General features: G+C 43.4%; 1 protein-coding gene across 5 annotated transcripts in view; it reads right to left on the reverse strand.

Annotated features, from left to right (window-relative positions):
* The window catches only part of ARAF (A-Raf proto-oncogene, serine/threonine kinase), a 207,570-nt gene that overhangs the window by 91,951 nt on the left and 91,956 nt on the right, over positions 1–23,663 (reverse strand). For 3 of the 5 annotated variants that reach the window (XM_085629529.1, XM_085629530.1, XM_085629531.1), the window contains 5 exons: positions 20,818–20,845; positions 20,602–20,726; positions 20,254–20,456; positions 12,514–12,690; positions 526–572 (listed from right to left, as the gene is read on the reverse strand). In XM_085629529.1, the coding sequence (XP_085485655.1) occupies positions 526–572; positions 12,514–12,690; positions 20,254–20,456; positions 20,602–20,726; positions 20,818–20,845 (580 nt within the window). The remainder of the gene's footprint in view (positions 1–525; positions 573–12,513; positions 12,691–20,253; positions 20,457–20,601; positions 20,727–20,817; positions 20,846–23,663) is intronic. The other 2 variants (XM_085629532.1, XM_085629534.1) reach the window with 1 other exon arrangement.

A 23,663-nucleotide genomic window follows, 5' to 3' on the forward strand; every position in this document is an offset into this window, starting at 1 on the left:
AAGTAGTGATATAACAATAATGGGATGGGGGGGGGGGGGGGGGGGGAGGTGAATTAACAAACGTGTACCCAAAGCAAATAGAGAGCAAGTTAGTGAATTGCTAATTAAGTTTTTGAGCACTCGCATATAAAAAATAGTACTAGTGATATAAAAGATCGTCACCAAATACAAATAGAGCCTTAGGAACGGAGCTTTATTGTGATGTAAGACCAGTGCACTGTGGTCTTCAAAAGCTGGTCCCCAAGGCTATGAAATCATTATCAGAAAAAGAGAATTTACAGACTTCTGGAGGAGACATCCATAACCCACAGCGTTGCTTTACACATCCACATTTGTGCCGCAGAAATCATCAGGACATTGACAAATCTGTCTGTAGCTCCAAGCAAATTTCCCTACATCTGGCCCAACCCTGGTCTTTTATAGCGGTGGCGCAGACACATTATACAATGTACAGAAAGGAAGGGACACACCCCTTCCATGCACTCCTCACCCAATCCTAATAAGTGACGTATCATCAAAGGATACTGTTGGATTTCAGGTCCCGATGGATAATGTTCTTAGCGTGAAGATAACTGAGGAGGATGAGAACGATACGCAGTTACGTAATCATGGTAAACCCATATACATACATTATTTGTTAGGTTTTGTAATAACTAAACCACGTCATGACACCCAATAAGTAGATTTGTACTAACAGAGCATATGAAGAAAGTACTGTCAGGATGATTTTTCATCAGGGCTGGGTGCAAAGTACAAAGAAAGAAGTTTTATCATCAGGGGTAAAAGAGCACAGATATGAGGAGAGTTATACTCACTGTAAACAGAAGGAAAGATTACCTACTTGTACCCCTAGCTCTCACCAATACCAATCTTCATTAATGCCATAAAACATTATTGGTGCCACCTGTGTCCAGATTCTGGAGCGTATACGAGAACTCCTATCTGTCTGTAAATCTAGTGCAGTTTTTACATTAGTGTGTTCGATCAGATAACTGCTGAGAACAGAACATTTGCTCATACCTGTAATACTTGCAGCTTGGGGGTACAAACTGGTCTCTGTAAAATCCCTGCTACTCTGACCAACTAGAAGAGTGGCTGGCCTTCCCAGTGTGCAACCAACACTTGTAGACTCATTTCATTTCATAAGGCTTTATTCGGAGCTTAAACATAAAGTCCATAAAAGACTCAAATCAGCGATGTGATTCTTGTAGTCCAACTAAATGAAATCCGGACAATGACCTTGGTCACAGTGCCTCTGCAATACTTTCTTGCCTTTATCTGTTATGAGGATGCACTGTCCCAAACCTGTCCTCTACTCCTTATGGTTCTGGTATTTAACCCAAGCCCCCCACCCTAACCTCCTTCTAAACCCTGGAATTCTTTTGGCTACAGCTGGACACTTGGATTTCAGAACTGTCTGACCCAGCTCTCCAGTTATCACTGCTCAGGAGATACTATAGTTTGAATCTTAAGTCGTGTTGGGACCATTAACTTATTTCCAAAGTTCTAGTGGGTACCAGTTTAGTTTTGTGGGTACCACCTATCCTGAAGGGGTGTCCCAACCTCCCAACCAAGGAAAGGTTAGACCGCGGGCAGCCTGACTTGAAATAAGAGCAAATAAAATTCATCACCCCAACTGGCACACTGCTACCTCTGCTAATGTTGAAATATCCTGCACAGATTGGGAGAACACCCGGTTAAGAAGCTGGTCCCAGATGAGCTGTGCCCTCCTGGACACAGACCACTTCAGATTGTCCACTGCAAAGGAGAAGGGCAACTCACAGAATCCAAGCATACATTTTTTAATTTTAGTTGGGTGGCAAACTTGTTATTTGGTTTGTCAAAAACTGTTAATAATTGTATTGTAAACTCAATGAAGCCCGTTGAATTGTCCAGTTTTTGCCCTGAGCCAGACACGAAAAACAAGAGAACGAGACAAATAGCAAGTCTAATACTTTTCGTTTTTCTGTTTGGCACTTCAATTTTATTCACTCAATTGTTTTTACAAAAAGGCTAAAACCCGACGATTCATGAAGGTTTCCGAGAGCATCCGAACACTAATTGAATGAAATTGGCAAACAGGCTCACTTTTATATAAAAACCGAGAACTTGGCATGTGAACTGTTTTAAAAAAAGAGAGAGATGCAGGCACGTCTGGCTAAGGGATGCTAGAACCTTTGGGTCTGGCATGCTAGAACCTTTGGGTCTGGCATGCTAGAACCACTGGGTATGGGATGCTAGAACCACTGGGTATGGGATGCTAGCTTAGGGATTCTAGAACATTTGAGCCCGGAATGCAAGAACCTCACGTTATCGGATGCTAGAATCACAGGGTATGGGATACTAGGACTTCTGGGTATGGGATGCACACGTCTGGCTTTGGGATGCACTATGGTCTAGACTTGGGATTGCTGGGACCTCTGGCTTTGGGATGCACGGAACTCTGGCTTTCAGATGCACATATGTCTGGGTCTGGGATGCACGCATGTCTGGGATGCATGCATGTCTAGGGTTGGGATGCTTGAACCTCTGGGTATGGGATGCGAGGAACTCTGGCCCTGGAATGCTGGGTACTCTGGCTTTTTGGGATGCACTAAGGTCTAGATTTGGGACCTCTGGCTTTGGATGCTATGAACTCTGGCTATTGGATGCACCTATGTCTTGCATTTCGGATGCACACATGTCAGACTCGGATGCATGCTTGTCTGGCTTTGGGATGCTGGGACCTCTGGTTTGAGATGCTGGGACAGCTGGCTTTGGGTTGCACGCATGCCCGTCTTTGGGATGCTGGCACCTCTGGCTTTGAGATGTGAGTACCACTGGCTTAGGTATGATTGCACCTCTGGTTTATAATATTGTCATCTTTAATTGCCTAATAATCTTTAAAGCTATATTAGAGGATGGACCAGCAGTACACTTAGTGTTATTTACTGTGTCAATGCTTATCTGAGTTTCCAACCCTCACCACCCCCCAGAGTAAGCCACGTCTCATTGTCTTCACCAACCCGGGTGAGTCAAGTGCCTAACGGTGGAATGTAATTATCCAACTAGAGTGGAACAGAATTAATGGCACTGGAAATCTGCTGTGAACAGTACCCACAACCGACATAATGCCCAGTAGCCTCTCCTTGCTCCTTGACAAAGATGTCTGACCAGGACACTTCCTTATATTCAGCCAGGAGGAATAAGCGACTGGTCAACAGATGCAGCACACAGTAAATCGTTTTATGATCAGATTACAAGCAAGAAGTAAAATGTTCCCACTTCAAAGCCTCATATAGGGGACCTGCACATGCAGACATATATCTTCATCTGACCCACTGGGGGAAGAGCAGAAGTCGTCAACACAGATCACCAAGGCTACCATGAAAACATCAGAACCACAACAGTTGCTGTTCTTTGACCTCGGCTCAAGCGGACTTCTAAGCGGGTTGGGAAGGGGGGGGGGGCAAAGTGCTCTACAGCCTTAGCACAAATGGAGTCAGAAAAAAGAAGCAAAAAACTGCATCTATTTTCTTAACCAACATTACCACCAATGGCCCTTTAAACATCTACAGAGGGATGCTGATAATGGTAGAAATAAGGTTCACAAAAATCAATATTTCTATGTCTGACAAAGAATATAAAAGATTTTTCAGGAGTATGGCCAGTGTTTCTAGGAGAAGCTTGAAGTGGTCAAAATTATTGTGAAGCGTGTCTTTTGCTGTCAAAACATAGCTAATAAAACAAAGGAATTGGTGGAAGCAGGATGGCTATTCAGTGAAATCTTTATATCATCAGTTGGGATCGAATATCAGACGTTCGCCTGCAGACCTTTAGTCTGCATGCCTTTACTCTGTGGACTTTACTTATCAAGCCTTCACTCTGTCGTTTAGTTTAAAATACAGATAACTGGCTTTACGGTGTGTTGTTTTTTTTAACTTTTTAAAATAAATATCCATAGCTATATCTATATTTTATTTTTATATTGTAGGAAGCTAGGTTTTATGTTGCAGTAGTCCCCCCACTTTTTGCCTGGTATTTGTTGCATCTTTGACAGAAGTGCACTGGGTTCCTTCTAACCAGGTCCCTAGTGCCAGTGTTCTTTCCCAAAACAAGACAACGGGTCAGTAGCTCCCCCCAATTGACCAGTCGCTTAGCACCTCTGTAATGTCCCTAGTAAGTGCCCCCCCTTGTACCTATGGCATAATAACTAGGGAGGGTCCCTAAGAGCTGCAGTATATCTTGTGCCACTCTAAGGGACCCAGCACCAAACTCATACAGACTGCCACTGCAGGCTGCAAGACAAGGTACTCTAAAAAGTGAAAACACGACATGTCCCACACCTGTGTGCCATGTCCCCAAACACTGCATGTAATATTTGTATGTGTCCCCTACAGCAGGCTTTACTGCCCTAAGGCAGGGTACATTATATTACATGTGAGGACATATCTGCATGAGCAGATATGCCCCTGCAATGTTTAGTTCCATTACTAGACATTACAAGTGAACAGGGAAGCTATCTTAAGGTATGTACTGGGCACTGGTCAAAACGAGTTTCCCAGCTACATAATGGCTTCACTGAAAACTATGGCATAAACCTATGGTATATGGCATACCTATGATATCAAACACCTCGTATTAATAGTCCCACACGGATTCCAGTGATGGATTTCTTAATACGTGCACCCAGAGGGTACCTTAAAGGTACCCCTGAACACCACTAGCCCTCTAGTGTGCTGACTGACTGGTCCAGTCTAGCCTGCTGCCACAGGCGTGTTTCTGACCCCCTGGGAGGTGAGAGCAACGCTCTCAGAGGTCAGAAACAATGCCTGCTCTGAAGGGAGGTGCTTACACCTTCTTCTCCAGGAAGCTAGTAAATAAGCATATCATGGCAGAAGGTTTCAAAGGTATCAGCCACCTTTGATATGCGACCCAAGGCTCCCCCAAACAGAGGAAATGCCAACCCCAGGCCCTGAGTCCATTTGGCATCAGTACAGGCTGGAAAATTAACTAGTCAGGAGGTTTGTTTACCCACAGGCTAGTACCACCCCTAAGGTGGGATGCCTGATGTGCACACGAGTACAAAAATTCCCCCATCTTGGTTTTTGGTGAAATTAGGTCCTCTGCGTCACGATTATGCCCACCTTCCATAAAAAATAGAAGACTGTCATATAGAGGGTGAGGTTGCACTAAAGGTAAGCAGTCCATTGGCACTCCCTGTAATGCCCCAATATCAGTTGCTCCATGTGCGCCACAGCACCCCAGTGCGCCATAAAAACTAGCCAGGGGCGCTGTGCACCAAGCGCAAAGGTTGGGAACCAATGGTGTCTTTTAAGAAGCCTTCAGTGTACAGTAGCAATCTCCTGACCTGTGTTTGTGTGAGGAAAGAATTCTACGAAGGTTCAGAGATTAAATAACAAAAACTCAAACCATTTAAGAATGCTGATGCTTCTTGCACCTTCCTGCCTTTGTGTTCAGATGTCACATGCTCTTATGTATGCACGTGTTAGTCCCATGTCCAAATATAAACTGTTTATATCTTAGCGTAGTCTTAGAAATGAATTCTGTCAAAATCTGGGCCGTACGTAAACCGGTTTCTCTGAAAATTCATAAAAATATATATATTTTTTAAGGCACAAGGCCATTAAGTGATTTGTCCGGAATCGCAGGATGTTGAGAAGTCACCAAGACTCAAACCGGGTGCCAAATTTCCAGTTGTCAGCTTTAACTGTTAGGCCACATCGCCTCTCCTTAATCTGCCATCATGGTTTGATCACTCACTTTTCCCTCAAGGTGTTGAACCTACTAACTCAATCAAACCCTGCAATTATAAGACCTTACACCCAATGACATGCAGGCATTTCAAAAACATAAGCGTTGAGGAGTTTAAAGCAACCTACATCTCAACTAAGAAAACCCCCTCAAATATTTTTGACCTCTAAGGCTGGTTGCAAAATTTCTACCATAGTATGTATCCACCCTAGATACAGCAGAAAATCAAATCAACAAATGGGTTAACAAAGACATAGGTGAGTGTTAATAAACTAGAACTATCTCAAAGTAATTTAAAAAAACAAAAAGGTCAACTATGCCTTAAAATCATTAGGCCACACATCAAACTAGGAGTTTATTTAGAATGTACCAGGATATAAACAATTTGGAAGCCTTAAAGAAACACACCTTGACATGGCAGCACTGTGAAGACCTCACTGTCTTTGAATTCTCAAATTATCAAAATCTCCCAACTTTATTAAGCAACTCTGAACCATAACCTCATGATCTTGCACCACCTACCTTTAATTCAGTTTTCCATAACCTCTTTTCACCCGATGACAAAAAGGAAGTATCAATGTTGGTCCAAGGAACAAAAGCTTCAATCTTTCCATTTGAACAATGCTCAGCAGCACTTCATAAACAATTTCTGCTCTCTCTTCAGGTAGATGTCAAAGCCATGATCAACTCCTACTTTTTCACAGTAGAAACAGACTTCTTCAAACACACCACCATCATATCTCTGCTAACAAAAATGGGTGCTGACATGATAGGCTTGGTCACCTACCAGCTAATCTCCAACCAAATGTACCTCTGCAAGATCATGGAAAGGGAGGATGCAAAACAGCAACGTAAATACATCACACTAAGCCTTTTCCTTCTTGACCACCAATCTCTGTTCATGTAAGCAAGGGGCACTGAAAAAGAAACGGCTGCTGTAGTACTTGTTGGAAAAACAGTACTTGACATAGTGGACCATAATATACTGACGAACTGGCTGAGCAGACTCAAGGAATGTGCCGAGTAATTGCTTTCACTTTGTTTTAAATTTGTACCATTTTCACCAACCAGATCCAGTGAATTGGAATTGGAATTGGATCAGTGGGATTATCACTTCTGAGTCTATGTGAAGTTCCATCAGGAGCCATCTCTTTTGTGTCTTACACATGGACATTGGCAATGCCTTTAAAGAAGTAATGGGCAACCCTCCAAATGTACCCTTACTGCACTCAAATCCACTAACAGCTAGTCAACAGGCCACTGAATGAGGTTCATATCTCCAAGTGCCTGAACTGTGTATTTCTATGGCTGTAAGAGAGCTTCCTTCACCTTAAAGACGGCAAAACAGACATCTTACTATAACTCGAAGACAAGAGTCAACACCACATTGCCATTCATGCGGCCAACCGATCTAGGTGAATCACCTTAAAGAAATCAGAAAGTTATTTAAAAAAGGGGGCCTCATACAAGTTTGAACTATCCATTGATCTGTAGGTCAGTGCAGTGATCAAGAGCATCAATTTAGAGCTTTCACTAATTGTATGATAAAGCACTCACAAAACTGAGCTAACTAGAGCCCTTCCGATGCCACACAGAGACATTTATGGCATCGCTTATATTGTGCTCACAAGGAGGTTGATCGAAAGGCCTAAGAGAATCAAGATGGCAAATAGGTCTCAACCTGTGGTGATACAACCACTTAAAACCTGCCAGGAAAGCACTTTACTGGGTCCCAGTAGAAGCGAGAATAAAGTTCACAGTTCTTTTGTGGCATACACAGGAAAAACTATGGTAGAGCTACACGATCCCTGCAGAAAGTGGACATCTAATACGTGCCCAACAGCACACAGCATTGGCCAATGACAAACCTTACAGTTTAATGTGCCTTGCGACTAAATAAACATGGTAAGGAATCCAGGGACCCAAACAATAGAACTCCTCGAACCCAGGCAACAGAGCTGAACCAAACGAAAAACTTTTCAAGACAGGCCTGAAAAAGTGATCTCTTCCACCACGCTTTCAACTAATCACTGCATTTTGTGGGGCAGAGAATAGTGGGCCAGGACCTTCCCTTCATTGACAGCTCTGAACTGAACTGAACATTTTCTGTATTCCACCTAACACACTGAAGTAACCTTTAATGGATCAGATTGTGCACCTTTTTTAGAAAATGATCTGCAAGGCATTCCTAAACATTTCCTGCTTCTCTGGACCGATGAGGCACAGTAAAACAGTATTTGCTCATTACAGAGATTGGTGAAATAATTGCTTTGAGAATTAAAATCCAGTTAAAACACTTTGTGTCAGCAACAATTATTATTAAAACATGGTAAAGGGCATTTAATCTTTAAAGCAACTGAGATAGGTGTCACCCAAAAATGTGGTATTTTAACTTTCTTAATGTTATACTTTTAACTCTTATGGGTTTTCTTACTTTGCTGTTTATGGCCTCCAAGTAACATTTTCTACTGCCTGAAGTGGCTTGCAAATAAAACTCTGAATACATGAACAGTTCAATGTTTTGCATGATATCTTTATTACTCATAGCGACAGAATAGTGATGCCTATGAGGAATAGTTACAAAAAAGAGGGATAAGTACATCAATATTGACAAAACAGATTACTCTGAGGCAGAGTGGACATGTTCCTTGCACTAAATGTCTAAAGAGATGCAACTGATTGAATTAAGGCAAATACAGCCTCCCCCTCTCCCATCCTGGTTTCATTCTAACCGTTATGAGACACCAAGTAATCTTGCAGACATAGTTTGACTTACCTCAGTTCAAAACAATATTGGGGATACTGTTGTCCCGGTTAACGTCTCGGAGATTGATATTGAGGAATTGGGTGGTATAGTGGCTACACTGCCTTTAAATAGCAATAATATTAGCCTATATTACCTGGGCATTCGAATCATGACCACAGAGAAGCTATAGGATCGGGATCAAATATTGAAATAGATGATCCAACTTTTAATGATATTGTCGATGAGGCATGCAGGGCACAGAATGTTAATGATGTTGTCCACAAAGCACCTAGGACCCAGCACACCAATGTACGGCCCTTATATCTTGGAACACAGATGAGGTTTGGCTACAATATTTGAAGTATTTGACATTATTTGTCTCCAGGAGACTTGGAGCCGAGTTGACGTTACTTTAGATGGATATCGCTCATTAAATACACACACAAATCAGTCAGCTGCAGGGAGAGCCAAGGGAGGTCTAGTGACGTTTATTTCGCTAATGTACGACTCAATTAAGACGGAGAGTATAATAGATTCCCATTGGTACCAGCTTATATTAATTTTTAATCTAACCGATACCATCATTTTATTAATTAATTGGTATTACAACATCTTTGACCCAAATAATACTGAGGTAATTAATAAACTAAAAGAGGAGATCGATAATGTTGCCGCGAAATTCCAACCACTGTGTATAATATGGGCGGGAGATTTTAATTGCACCGTCTGCCCATATATCTCACACAGAGTATGTTGAGTAGCTGATCTAGAAAATCACTCTGTCCCGCATTTTAAGCATACACCGCAGGGTGATGCCCTGAATACTATTATACTGGTGAATGATCTTTGTATGGCAAACACCCTAGTTAATAATCCCTCACTAGAGTTTCCAACTTATCAGGGGGGAGTCAGTGTGAGCACAATTGATTTTATACTAATTACTAGTAAATATACATGGTTGGCTGATGATTTCGCAGTTGAAACAAACCCTGTAAGTGACCATAATCCTCTGATTCTCTCCATGAATGTTACAGCACAGAAAGCTATGGGGGATGCTTGTCCGATATAATCATAATCAAGGAGTGCAGCTTAAATGGAATCTAGTGGATCCAAAGCAATTTGAGGAGGCTATTGTTAAAGAAAATGTAGTTAAATGTATGACCTGCCGAACTATCGACTCCCCCCTGACATAGTAATACAGTCCTTTGAATGTATCTGTGCCGATGTGGCTAAAAAACTAAATAAGTCAATTAGGAAAAGGGATACCCTCGAAATTAGGTGGTTTAATGCAGAGTGTTTCAGGGCGCAAAGAAATCTTAGGAAAGCTCTGCAAGTAGCCCCCCGAAATAAGGCTGAGATAAAAATAACGACACAGTCTTATAAACAAGCTATTATCAGTAGGAAAAATGAATTAAAAAGTACAGCATGAGAGAAAGCTAGCTCCCTCAAGGACTCTAAGAGCTTTTGGGAGATAATAAATCATCCGCTTTTTTCTAATGATGCAAGGGCCATCGATTCGACCATAACAGGCGAGGTTTGGGAAGCCCATTTCTTAAAAATATTTAATCCATGGGGAATAACAATACAAGAGCAAAGGGATGAGACAGTTATTAATTTTAAAACTGCTCATGAATTAAGCCAAAGTATTTCCGTGAGTGAGGTGGAAGATGCAATACAAAAGGGTACATCTCTGAAAGCGCCCGGTCCAGATGGGGTACCCTTACATTTGATCAAAAGTAATCTTCACCTGTGGGCACCCTTGCTGTCGAATGTTTTTAAGGCGGCAATACTCGGTCTAATCCCATCTTCATGGAAGGAAGCTGTTGTGGTACCTATTTTTAAAAAAGGAAATAGGAATGACCCCACATGTTTCCGGCCAATTTCCTTAATAGATGCCACATGTGAGGTTATGGGAGGGTGATTCTAGCACGTTTGGAGTCATGGGTGAATGCCTCTGGATTAATATCCGATACCCAATATGGTTTTAGAAAGGGGATGGGCACAAATGAACAGTGTCTGAATCTGTCCCTGATTATGGGAAAGTAAATGAAGGCCAGGGGGGTCTCCATTCACCTGGCCTGCATTTGACACTGTTTGTAGGGGGAAGCTATGGACAATGATGGGGGAAATAGGCTTTGAAGAACCCCTTATTACCCTATTACGCAGGCTACATGAATCCACCACTGTGGTTGTGCGCTTTGGACCAGGAGGTGAGAAGACCAGGCCCATTGCCTCCACGGAAGGGGTGTGCCAGGGTTGTATCCTGGCCCACTTCCTATTTCTTGTATATATTAACGGTCTAGAGTCATTCTTGACTAAACAGCAACTGGATTTTCCAAGAGTTGTTGTCCTATGCCGATGATATGGTAATAATGACCCTGATGGCCAATAGTTTACAAAGGGCCCTGACCGCCTTCACTGATTTTATGTTAGGACTGGACCTCAAAGTAAATTTTGGTAAATCATTTATTATGGTTTGTGGTCCAGGAAAAACTAAAAATAGGAAGTTCATTGTGAATGGAAAAATCATTGAGAAGGTGCCCAATTTGACCTATTTAGGTAATGTTTTTAACAACAAATTGATTTGGGATAAACTAATTATGACAAGGGCCCAACAGACCAGTAGAATAACAGAGGGGCTGTTTCGTTTTGCCTGTAAATTGGGACATAAACCGGTTACAGAAATGATAATTTTACATAAATCCAAATGTTTATCTGTAGCTACTTTTGGGGCCGGAGTATGGGGTTATCATAAGAGTTATCAGATTCAGGTTTTAGAGAATACATTTTTAAAAAGGCTGTTAATGATTCCGAATAGTACTTCAACCTCATTTTGTCATTCAGAGGTGGGCCTGGAATACGTGAAAGATAGGATAAACATTACACCCCTTATCCTATGAGAGAAACTCTGGTCTTCAGAGACTTTGACATTCACTAGGAGTATCCTTAAAGATTTTATGAATCTGGATAATGCAACGTCACTCCCATGGCTGCGCTATATTAGGGATAACTTTTATAAGATTGGCCTAGAGGAATGTTATAATAACCCAGATACTATTGAGTCTAATATGAAAATGATTATAAAACATGCATACCGCACTGAATTAAGGATGTCTGACCAGGGCAGGGGAACGTTAGATGATGGGGCATTAGGTCCCCAGCAATTTTATTTGTCTTTTACTTCGCATGTACAATCGCGTTTTCTGTTGACCAGATTTCGATTGGGAACACTGCATTTTTTAGTGGCCTATCCTAAACAGGCCGGCTGGTGTGAGAGACTAGCCCCTTGTCCCTGTATAAATACCCTAAAGCACGTTTTACTAAACCTATATTGAACGCTATTAGGCCCTGCTCTTATCAAGAGGGCTATGCCTATTTAAGGGCACTATCTACCGCTGTAATCTCTAGTGCAGTACTTACTTTCATTAGAAATGCATTTATAATCAGGAAACGTTTTATTTATTATACTAAGAATGTTCGTTTTACTCAGCTGGACAAACCGAGGAGGGGATAGCTGGTGATTTTTAAATTGATTAATTTTGCTGGTTTATTAAGATTTATGGAAGGGAATATGTGTGAATTTTGTAATTGTTTTTAGATGTTTTATTGTGTAAACTTTTATGATTCTAATGAATCGAATAAAGTTATTTGAACTGAACTGATTGAATTACAACTTTTCATATGGAAGGTATAGAAGGTTTGATACAAGTCGGGAAGGGAATACTATACATGAATGTTTTTCAAGCAAGATGAGCAAAGTAAGTTTTGCCAGTGCATACAAGGTGCAGAGGTATGGGTGTGAATGACACAGAGTAAGGCCTAGAACTTGAAAAGTCGCCAACTGCTCTCATAAGGGTAAACTGGGAAGGAAGCCTTATTAATTGCTGACATTTGGTGTCCTACTGCTGGAACTCCTCAGCACGACTGAAACACAGCAGACAGGCTTTAGGTAGGTTGAAATGCACATCTAATACAAGAATAGAGAAACAAGATATAAAAGAGTTGCTACTTACTCCATTCCCTGAGCTGTTTGCCGCGCAACATCAATGAGTTGAAACATGTCAAAGCGTGTCTCATTCACATGTAGGTGGTGGTACAGGCTGCTCCCTTCACACCACTGTGTGATGATGGCAAAGTTGGGCTTTGTCATAAAGCCCATGAACAGCAAGATGTTCACATGACGTGTCTTCCTGTCACAAACCAAGTAAAGAAAAGTAACTCATAAGGGAATAAAAACACAGTATGTTTGTCCAGCTAACATCCAAGGGTCCCATTGATAAAAAGACTAACTGTTCTTTGGGAACAAGAACTATGCTGAAACTACTTAAAGCAAGCGAGAAGCAACAGGAAGATAACAAGATTATTACCAAGTTTTCCAGACACTTCAAGTAACTCACCTTCATATCCTCCTTACTCTTAAGTTACTGGTATGTTTCGCCAACTATAACAGCACAAAATGCAAGTGCACGTTCCCCTGTCCCCCACAGCATGCCCTCCAAATTTGGCAATCTTCCCTCCTGGGGTCTTCATATGCAGTTGTAAATACACTCAAAAGGTAGGGATTCTAAGAGGCTTGTATGAAAGAATGTGCAACAGGACCGGACCCTAGCAAAAGTTACTATGTTTAGTAACATGTTCTCACTCTTGTCCTTATTCCTATGATCCACCGTCTGTCAAGCGTGTTGGGCCATTACAAAGCACCTGAAATAATGTGAGGCTGGCAGCAAATGATTTCATTTTCTTAAGCATGGTTCAGTCTAAAGGAGCACATGCTTTTGAACATGATGTCAAACTTTAAAATACAGGTAACAGAATACCTAGAGCCTACAGAAAGCATAGAGTGTGGTTAAGGTAGCTACTTACCATCCAGGGAAAACTTTTGTGGTGAAAACCTAGTTGGAAAGCAATGAAGCACTGAGAAAATACAGACGCAGCGTGCCCCATTCTCAGCCTGAAACAACTTGTCAAAGTCAATACTGAATAGAAGGTACTCAACTGGCAGCTGTCAACGAATGAGTCAAATTCTAAACACTCTGTTTTGCACATTAAGCCAAGCATTTTGGAAAGCTGTTGCTCTCAACCAGACAAGCAAAATCGGCCTCCGAGATAAGCTATGACTCTCCATGTCAAGATACAAACATTTGGGAAGAAAAACCTCTGCTGTCAAGAAATCCTTTCCACAAATCTCCACTAACAAATACTCCCACAAGACAAAGTGGAGGGACCAGAAGCGCTGCTGGGGTCCAGAATCTACTGGCACCCTTGCAGGAACTGGCTTGCGGGGAGCAGAGTGTAAGGAGTCCAAGAAGCCCAAAGGTGTGACAAAGCCCAATGTGAAGCTGAAGGAGCCCGAGGGTCACTCAGTGGCTGGGTAAACCACAATGATGCAAGGAGATGAGGATGCGACTGCGCAGGGAGCAGTAAGCAGGGGTAAAACTGCAGTTGAAACAAATCATCCTGAGAAACCATTGGTGCAGGTACTGTCCTCTTTAGTTCCATATATGCCATACACTGGTACGATTACTACTTTAGTGCGGCCTTTACATCACTCGTGTGGCGTTTCACACCCTATTCCTCCTGCCACCTCCACATGAAGTATTCGCCTATGATCCTATGACAGAAGGGACTGTTGAGGTTGTGCATTGGGGATGGGTGCGGAGCTGCAGGAAGGGTAGAATATACTTCCATTCTACAATCTGAAGGACACATCGGTCTGATAGTATGGCCCCCAAGGCCTGTGACAAGAAAGATACCAGGCCTTCAATAGGCTGCACATGCTACTTCAAGGGGAAGCTAAAGAAGCTATGCAAGGTGGTGCTGCGGAGGAGGAGGATGGCGGAGTATGGCAACCCATTCTCTTGCCTTTGCCCATGTACTGTTGCACAAAAAGATTCTGTTGTTGTACAGGGGTCTGTGCAGGCTGGTGCAACATGAACTGGCCCCAAAACCTCAAACTAACAGAAGTCCTCCACCAGGGATTGAAGCTTCAGAGACCCGTGCCGCTGCCTTCCTAGCCTTAACGAGTTCCAAGGCTGCACAGTGTGTCCTGAACATCCACATAGAAACCTGTAGAGCGCAGTTAGGTGCGACACTGAAGGGGTATTGAGGACCCTATGGCCCTGGCCAATATGCTGGTAGCAGACCCACTTTCACAGCATAACTGTCATGGATGACTTCGCAAAATGACCCTTCAGATGGTCAGGAAGGTTTGGAACATTCTTTACTGCCAGATCCCACAAGGCATAGGTACAGAAGATAAGAAGGCATGTGGCGACAAGTGAATGCAATGCCAGACTGCCCAATGAACACTTGCTTATCCACTATTTTCAGTTTTGTGGACTATGTTGGGTGGTAGAAAGGATCCCGGATGGAGTTTTGTACAGGAGGAAGCTTGTACCACAAGACCATGCAGCGCAGGATGGAACAAAAGAAATGCTGGGTTTTCAGGTGCTGACCTATAACACCTAGTGCCGCTGTTCTGTTCAACGTCAAGACTGTGGTAGGTGACGCAATTTGGCTGCCTTCTGAAAGATTGCATGGAAGCAGGTCTTGGCATATTGGATACATCACCAATATATGGTGATGTATCCAGCCCACTAGCATTCTTCTAGATAGTGGGCCGCTTCAGATGAGGTGAGTGGTGGCAGGGATAGAATATCGCTGTCATCTGCGTCCTGATGCTCTTCAAACAAGCAGGGGATCGGAGTCCATGCCAAATATTTCTTGCATGGTGTGCTATTAACACTGGCGGGCATCAGCACATTCATCCCTGTATTCCTCCTCCTATTAGTCTCTCAGCCTCTCTCCTGTACTGCAGTGTCTTGACTGGGGCCAAGAGAAAATCGTGAGGAGGCGGTGGTGGTGAAAGCGGCGCTGGGGTCAGCTTCTATATCAGCAATGGAGCAAGAGGAACAAGCACAGGGCCCTGGCAATGGCACAAAATTAGATGGTGCCAAGGAACATCCCAACGTTATAAAAGGGATGCTGGAGAAGGAAGAATTTCTACAAGTTATGACTTAGGCGAAGATGGAAACACAAAGACGGAGTGCTGAAACTTTTCAAACACTCACCCCCAGTCACAGATCTGGGTTGAATCCATCATGTTAATGTTAATGTTATTAGAACTTATATAGCGCGCAGCTACCCTAGGGTGTCCCGGCGCTTGCTGAAGCTCTCCCAACGCTTGCTACATTAGAGTCAAAACAACCAGGTTTTGAGCGCTTTCCTAAAGGAAAGAAGATCCTTGGAGTTCCTCAACTCAAAAGGAAGCTGATTCCAGGCCCTGGCCGCTCCTGCCACAAAACTTCTCCCACCCCATCTAGCTTTTCTTATGATGGGAAGGATGATAAGCTTTGCTCCCTGAGAGCGCAATGATCTTACTGGAACATACCAGCGAAATTGTTGTCTTAGATGCAGAGAGCCTGAATCATGCAGAGCGCGGAAAACTAAACAAAGAGCTTTGAATAAAATGCGCTTTTTCACAGGTAGCCAATGAAGTTTCCTTATGGCGTCAGAAATAGAGGAAGACCTAGACGTTCCTGTGAGCAGCCTTGCTGCTGAGTTCTGGAGCAACTGGAGTTTATAAAGGTTACCTTCCTGCGTATTCATATAGAGACTATTGCAATAGTCCAGGCGAGACAAGATCAACGCTGTGACTACGTTGGATTTACATTCTATGGGTAGAAGCGGAAGCACTTTCCTCAGGTTCCTGAGAATGTACGAGGTGGAGGAGACCACCGCATTCACCTGAGCTTGCATGGAAAGGCAATCGTCCAAAACTACACCCAGATTTTTTACTTTTCTCGAGGGTACTGGAAGAGTACCCATGGAATCCGGCCACCAACTAGGGGACCAGATATTGGCATTGTTGCCAAAAAGCATCACTTCCGTCTTGCTTGCATTCAGCTTAAGACAATTTTGTGACATCCACTCACCCACCGCCCCCATACATTCATGTAGTCTTTCCCCTGATGCCCTCTCCTGGCCAGGAAGCATGGAGATTACGATTTGAGTGTCGTCGGCGTAAGATGTCAGACAAAAGCCGAACGATTCAATCAACGGGGCCAGAGGGGATACATAAACATTAAAAAGGGTAGGGCTAAGGGAAGAACCTTGTGGGACCCCACAGGGGAGTGTGAAGGGGTTCGAGACGAACTCACCCAGAGCCACTGACTGGCGTCTATCGGAGAGAAAAGACTCTAAAAGCGACCAGGCTTTCTTCCGTATTCCGCAGGCCGACAACCGGCCCATCAGAACTCCGTGATGGACCGTGTCAAAGGCCGCGGAAAGATCGAGCAGGATCAGTACGGCCTTGCCACCTTTATCCAAGCCTGTCCTGATTTCATCCGTTGATTTGAGGAGCGCAGTCTCGGTGCTGTGTCCTTCTCTAAAGCCAAACTGGGTGGGATCCAAGGCATTGGTATCGCGCAAAAAGGTACTCAATTTGTTATTCAAGTGTTTTTCCACCAGTTTAGCCGGAAGGGGAAGACGCGAGATGGGGCGAAAATTGTTTGGGTCATTCATATCCAAATTAGGTTTCTTAAGCAGAGGAAGCACCGAGGCTGTTTTCCAATGCTTAGGAAAGTGGCCAAGAGTAGACATAGCATTATAGATGTTAGTCAGTATCAAGGCTATGGGTTCAGGAGCCAATTTAATTATTGCCACAGGGCAAGGGTCATAAGGAGACCCAGATTTAGCAGTAACCAAAAGGTTAAGGGTCTCATCATATGTTATAGGAGGAAAAATGTCCAAAGTGGACATGAGCTCCAGACAAGCCGTTGAGCCTGGCGTGGTATTAACTGGGTTTTTAAAGGTTTCAAAATTTTTAGCTACTTTATTCTGAAAAGAAATGGCAATTTCCTCACAGAAATCTCTAGTCGGTGTTAAAGGGACAGGGGGTGGGTGCGCGAGTCTGGTGACTATGTTATAAAGCTCCTTAGTGGAATTAATCGCCAGCTTAATCTGATGTGTGAAAAACTCTTTCTTAGTTTCCAGCAATAAAAGTTTATAGCTCTGGATACTTTGTTTATAGGTATCTTTAGCAGAAGGATGATAATCCTTCCTCCAAGCCCGTTCCAGCTGTTTACAAATTAGTTTTTGTGACTTCAAAGCTGAGGAATACCAGGGGGCTGTGGGTTTTAACCTTTTCGGAATGATGATTTTTTTAGGAGCCAGAGTGAGGCACACCTCCTCTAGCCAGGATGTATATACCGATACGGCTTCTTCCACATCTAAGGGGAGGGGCTGCTGTGTGGAGAGTAAAAAATCCCTAAGATCATTTCCCACAACCTTATTCCAGGATCTAATTTCCTTAGGCTCCCCCCTCATGGAGGTTTTACCCCGATCTTTTCCACCTCTCACCTCAAACCTGACTGCATAATGATCAGACCAGGCCAGGGGAAAGATGTCGGTAACAGAAATCTGTGTGGAGTTAGAAAAGATCCCATCCAGAGTGTGTCCAGCCTGATGAGTGGGAGCCTGCACCAGTTGTTTAAACTCCAAACTACCCATAAGATCAAGCAGTTTGCAAGTGTCTCTGTCCCCATCCAATTCCAGATGAAAATTAAAATCACCTAAATAGGTAAAAGACTCCCTGGACAGACCGTCCTCAAGCAGGGCTCCCACCTCTGTAAGAAAAGGGCTCCTAAGACCGGGAGGTCTGTAAATTAAAACACCCCTAAAAGTATCGCCATAATGGAGGGTGAAGACAAAGGACAGGGCTTCAAAGCATGAGTGGATGGTTTTATCGAAAGTGGCTTTGATGGAACTATCATAGATCACCGCCAGACCCCCCCTTTCTTAGAGGGTCTGTTTACTGTATAGCAGGAAAAACCAGGAGGCGTGGCCAACACTAAATCAGGTCCCGAAGCCTCGTCCAGCCAAGTTTCCGTAATAAAAGCTATTTTAATATTATTATCCTCAATAAGTGATGCACACTCGACACTGTGTTTGACCAAGGAGCGGGCATTGAGTAGTAGACATTTAAAAACAGCCGTAGTCTTACCATTTAAAAGATTAGAATCCAAAACCCGGGCTTCCTCCCAAAACCCGGGCTTCCTCAAGCGTTTTGCCTGGACCCAGCTCTGGCAGCGTTGTGCAACAGGCCGGGCACCACTGAGGTGTACGCCCTAAACCAAAGCCAGGTGAGAAACCCACACAGTCCGGTTGCCTGGTAGCCTTCTTTAGCTCACTTTGCCACCTCAATTCAGACCCAGCTAAATTCAAATCAGTCTTGACCCTGTGCCTCATGGGAACAGTCCAGCCCGAACTGCCAAGCCAGGTCTTCTCTGAACAGGAAACAAGCATCCTGGGGCCAGTTTCGGGCTAACAACCCTCATCAACCAGGCAAGCTTGATTCCAGTGGCAAAGTGAGCAAGGAATACAGGAGAATGGTGGTCGCTTACTTTTCAACCATTATCGCCTCATTGATGTTGCTGCTGCCAATAGAAGTGCCCATCAATGAGGAGCTACTGCATCGCCACAGAAGCCACAACTGCTGAAAAAGAGCATTCCTCTGACTCGGCCGCAAACACGAATGCACAAATACATCAGCTCAGAGGCCAGCGACTGCCAGCGAGCGAGCCAAGAGCAATATTCAATCCCAGTGGTCCGGAGATGCACGATGCCACAGTCCGCAGTCCCCTGTCACAGACAGAGAAGTCTGAGGGTGCAAATCTTCAGACAGCCCAACGCACATGGCTGACTGGCCATGCTGTTTCAGCAGGTAACGAAGGGCTGCACCCACACAAACTGAGAGACTGGGTCTAATATGTGGACAGAGAAATCTGCCAGTATGAATGCTAAACTTTGTCGATATAAATAATACCGGATCTAAAGACTACTTACCTCACCAATGAACTAAATATCCGCTATAACTTATAGTAATTGGCATCTGTGTATAATGTATGCATATTCTCTGTATCTTTGCCCGAGTTACCCATAGAGAGGGAGAGAGGGAGAGAGGGGGAGAGAGGGAGAGAGGGAGAGAGAGGGAGAGAGAGGGAGAGAGGGGGAGAGAGAGGGAGAGAGGGGGAGAGAGGGGGAGAGAGAGGGGGGGAGGGGGAGAGGGGGAGAGGGGGAGAGAGGGAGAGGGAGAGGGAGAGGGAGAGAGGGAGAGAGAGATGTAAAGAGTATGAGCATACAGCCCTGTACCTGAACCACCTTTGTTGTAGTGGATAGTGTTTTGTTTTACTGTTTGAGTAAAATACTTTCCTGTAACAAGAAGATAAGCACTGCGCTGGATACTGTGCCTGTTGGTTGACGGTTGAGTTTTGAGTCCCTTATACGACCTTCGTGAGAAGGCTTTGGCTGCCCGCCATTGCAACCCTAGGAGTCAAGTGTGGAAAGAGTGAATGTGGTCCAAAAATAGAGCTATAGTAGCATGGACCCTACAACACCAGTGGCAAACAACCTCAACTACCAGAGTTGGGCCCTGTAGACCCTGTCTGCACTCTGGCACCCCGCATGGGGTCTGACCCACATACTTCACTTTTTGGTGCTGTGGCAGGCATGGATGTCACTTCTGCTATAGGAAAGTGCTTTCATGACGTATGAACGAAGGGGTGGAGGGTGGCAGGTGTTCGAGAATAAGGTATGAGAGAGATATTTAAGATTTCTCAATGAAAATAAAGCTTTGTTAAATGAAATCAATGAGGCTCATAATATACAATTGTAAATGAGTATCGATATATGTTGATGGTTAAGGGCTAGACTGTGTGTTGGTGGTTCATTCTGAAAGTCAGTCGCAGAATTACCTCAAGACTTGCATCTCATTTTTGAAGGCCTGGATCTGCTCAGCTGTGGGATTGGTGACCTTCAGAATCTTCACTGCCACGTCCCCATGCCATTTGCCTTTGAAGACTGTGCCAAAGGAGCCAGTGCCGATTCTCTTTTTAACGTCGACTTCATTGCGATTCACCTCCCAGTAGTAACCTGAATCCCGATATCCAAGTGGTTTCTGTGTGGGGTTTTCAGACAAAAATTATCTTGCGAACTGATCCCAATAACACAGGATGAAATAGCAGGCATGCACACAGCCTCACATGTATATCTGAAACACTTGCACAAAACAATGTGCAGATAGTGATGAAAGCAACACTTACCACTTTTTTGTCGGTTGATGAAGAGGGTTTGCGATCAGAAGGCGATTTGGGATGTGGTGACTTCCTCCCAGGGGAGACTGCATTAGAACTGCCAGGGGACACTCTAGGCGCGCTGTCACCTTCTGCTATCGGAAAGATAGACAGCATTCTAATCAAATGGTGAGCCAGAGAGAGAGAGTGACCTACTGGTAAGTAGAGGAAGAAGGGTGTACTTACGAGAAGCTGCTTGGCCACTCAATGCCAGCTGCAAAAGAGAGCAAGAGGTACAGGAGTTATCCTTAAACCTTAAGGATACAGCGATCACCAATGTTTACGTTGTAGACTGAGAAAACGTTTACAGTGCAGTTCCTACCTGGCTATACTTTGCATAATGAGAAGCAGAAGCCATTTGAAATACATTTTAATATGGCAGTAATAACGTCAAGGCACTCAAAAATACTGGACAGGAATTGAAAACCCAAGTAACTGTGCAGAAGGAGAGTCCTTAGGAAGGGCCAGCTAAAGTGATCGGTCTGAGAACTCATCACTGAAAGGATTACAGTTGGGCTGATTCGGCTTATTATTGTCTTTTTTAAATGTAAACTGAGGCAACAGCATCACAGTGCTTTAGAAAGAGCTTAGATGAGATCAAGCATGTAACATGAAAGACCACAAAGAACAATTGGCGGTAAATCATCCTTGGGAAGGACAGGCATATGTGCACAGTTTATTTCTTGGAAATAATATTTTCAAAAGATATGCTTTGGGCATCCATCTTAACATTAGGAAGCTCTGATTAAATTCAGCACGCTTCCTGGGTCTTGCCAACTGTCATGTTCAAGCTTGATTTTCATGTTTTCAGTATTATTTATCTTGGGGATATCGAAAAAGAGTGTGATATGCTCCTGGAACGAGGGAGCATCCCACAATTATCGATCTGTCACGGAGGTTATGACAGCAGGTTCAGGAAAACTATATTATGTGTGTTACAGTAAATATTGAATTGGATTTTAGATTTCAGCAGGAGCCGAGGACAGGGACGTTTAACAATAATGGGGTTATCTAGATGCTTTATTAGATTCTCTGTATGAATGGAGCTGCTTCAGGCACAATGCATTTCATTGCAGCTAGATACACTTCAAGTACACCAGTCTGAATTGTGTTGCCTTCATTGACTCGGACAGCAGCACTGCTGATAATTAGAAAGTTCTTAGAAGAGATCATGGGCTCAGTACCTTTCAAGGCAGTAGCCGGTAGATTGCCTTGGTAACATGGCCTTAGCACTGAAGAACATCATTTATGAAGTTTAGTGACAACTGTAGGAGGGACCTTAAGCAACTTTAAATTATCCAACCATATTTGTGCACATGAATGAATGCTTCTTTCTATAAACAGAAGAAGCCAATCAGTGTCGCCCAGATTTAATTTTAGCCAACAGGAAGTCATTTAACTTTGAGAAACAGATTCATTTCCTAGACGTGATTGAGAAATGTTATCCTCTTGCTGGTCATCATATATAACTGGGGGAAAGACTATGTCATCTATTGAATCAATCTACACATTACATTATGCAACAATAATCATGGAGAGAGGTTGTGCTGAACTCTGAGGCACTCCCCAGGTAATACATGTCTGAACATCCAAAGGACCCAACTTGTTCTATCGGACAGCAGGAAGAGAAACTATTCAACATAGTTAGTTATCCTTACCGTGCCCATTTTACTCCATGCCATCACTGACAGTTACCACTCCTGATCTTTTCACTTACAAATCATTGCTATTATGTTCTTACTCTTTACTCCAATGTAAGCAAACCAACACTACAACGCTATGCAATGAATGAGCGTCTTGAGACCCTCACAGGTGAGTAGCCGCGCTATACAAACTCCTGATTGATTGACTGCTGTCACATGAAGCCCAGGTTGTGAAACCGTTTCTGCTGACCTCAATTTTCCCAATCCGAATGGGCAGCATGCTCAGCTATGTCCCAATGCTGGCGGTATCGAGGACTGCTACAGTAAAGATTTGTGTGGTTGTGTGGATAAGGACATTGGGGCTATAGTGGAATAGAATTGGTCTTTGAGGTTTGAGGCTTTGAGGTAGGCATTAAGATTAGGCAAGCAGACCAATGGAAGTCATAGCTCTGTAGAAGTTGATGGTAACCATTTTGGATGAAGCTACCAGAAGGCAAAGGTGTTTGGTTTAAAGACATAAGGGAAGCAGGTAGGGTTGCAAATAGAAAGTACACTATTTGTAGGCATTAAGATTAGGCAAGCAGACCAATGACACTGGGATGTTTTCCAAACTGCATAGTAATAAAATCTGCTCAATCCTGGATGTATTAAGGGAACATGCACTGGATAAGGAAGAGAAACTGTGACACCAAAGTGTTCATTGAAAAGTGTCCAGATCAATTCACCAGGCATCAGCAAAGCTACATCCCATCCACTGCTGTTTGTAAGCCATGAATGCCTGTATTGTGTGGCATAAGATAATTTTAACAGGTACAGTTGGGACTTTTTACATACTTAGTCAAAATCACAACTGGACAACTCACCATAGAGGTCTGTTCTTAGAAAAATAACTGGTTCCTCGTGTAAGGCATCTCATGCACTTACAAAACACACTATCGTGGGTAGAAATATGGAGGCCTCAACAAAAGCCATTAGAAATAAAACCCAAGCTTTCAAAATCAATTGCAGGTCAATTAGACTGATCAACTTCTAGATTACTTCTGCTTTCTGATTTCACAATCCAAGCGTCTTGACTGCAGATTGAGCTCCAAATATCCAAATGGGGGCTTCACAACTCCCAGTTCCAGCACATTTATCGTCACTTTTTATAAGCATTGCAAAAGGATTTTGCAATTATGTGTAACAGAGTCAATTTACATTCTTGATACTCATTAGTGGTGAATTGAAACTCCTTAAGTCAAACACAGCTGCTGCAGATTGTGGTTGTGAGTCACGCCAAAAACCTGGCTAATAACAAGTCGTTAATGCAAGTGGCTCAATTTGGAATCAATCAGATTCCCTAGGACTGAGACCAAAGGTTATTAATGGGACTCTTGTATTTGTAAGTAT

This window comes from Triturus cristatus, chromosome 10 (genome assembly GCF_964204655.1).
Source record: "Triturus cristatus chromosome 10, aTriCri1.1, whole genome shotgun sequence".
Classification (NCBI taxonomy): Eukaryota; Metazoa; Chordata; class Amphibia; order Caudata; family Salamandridae; genus Triturus; species Triturus cristatus.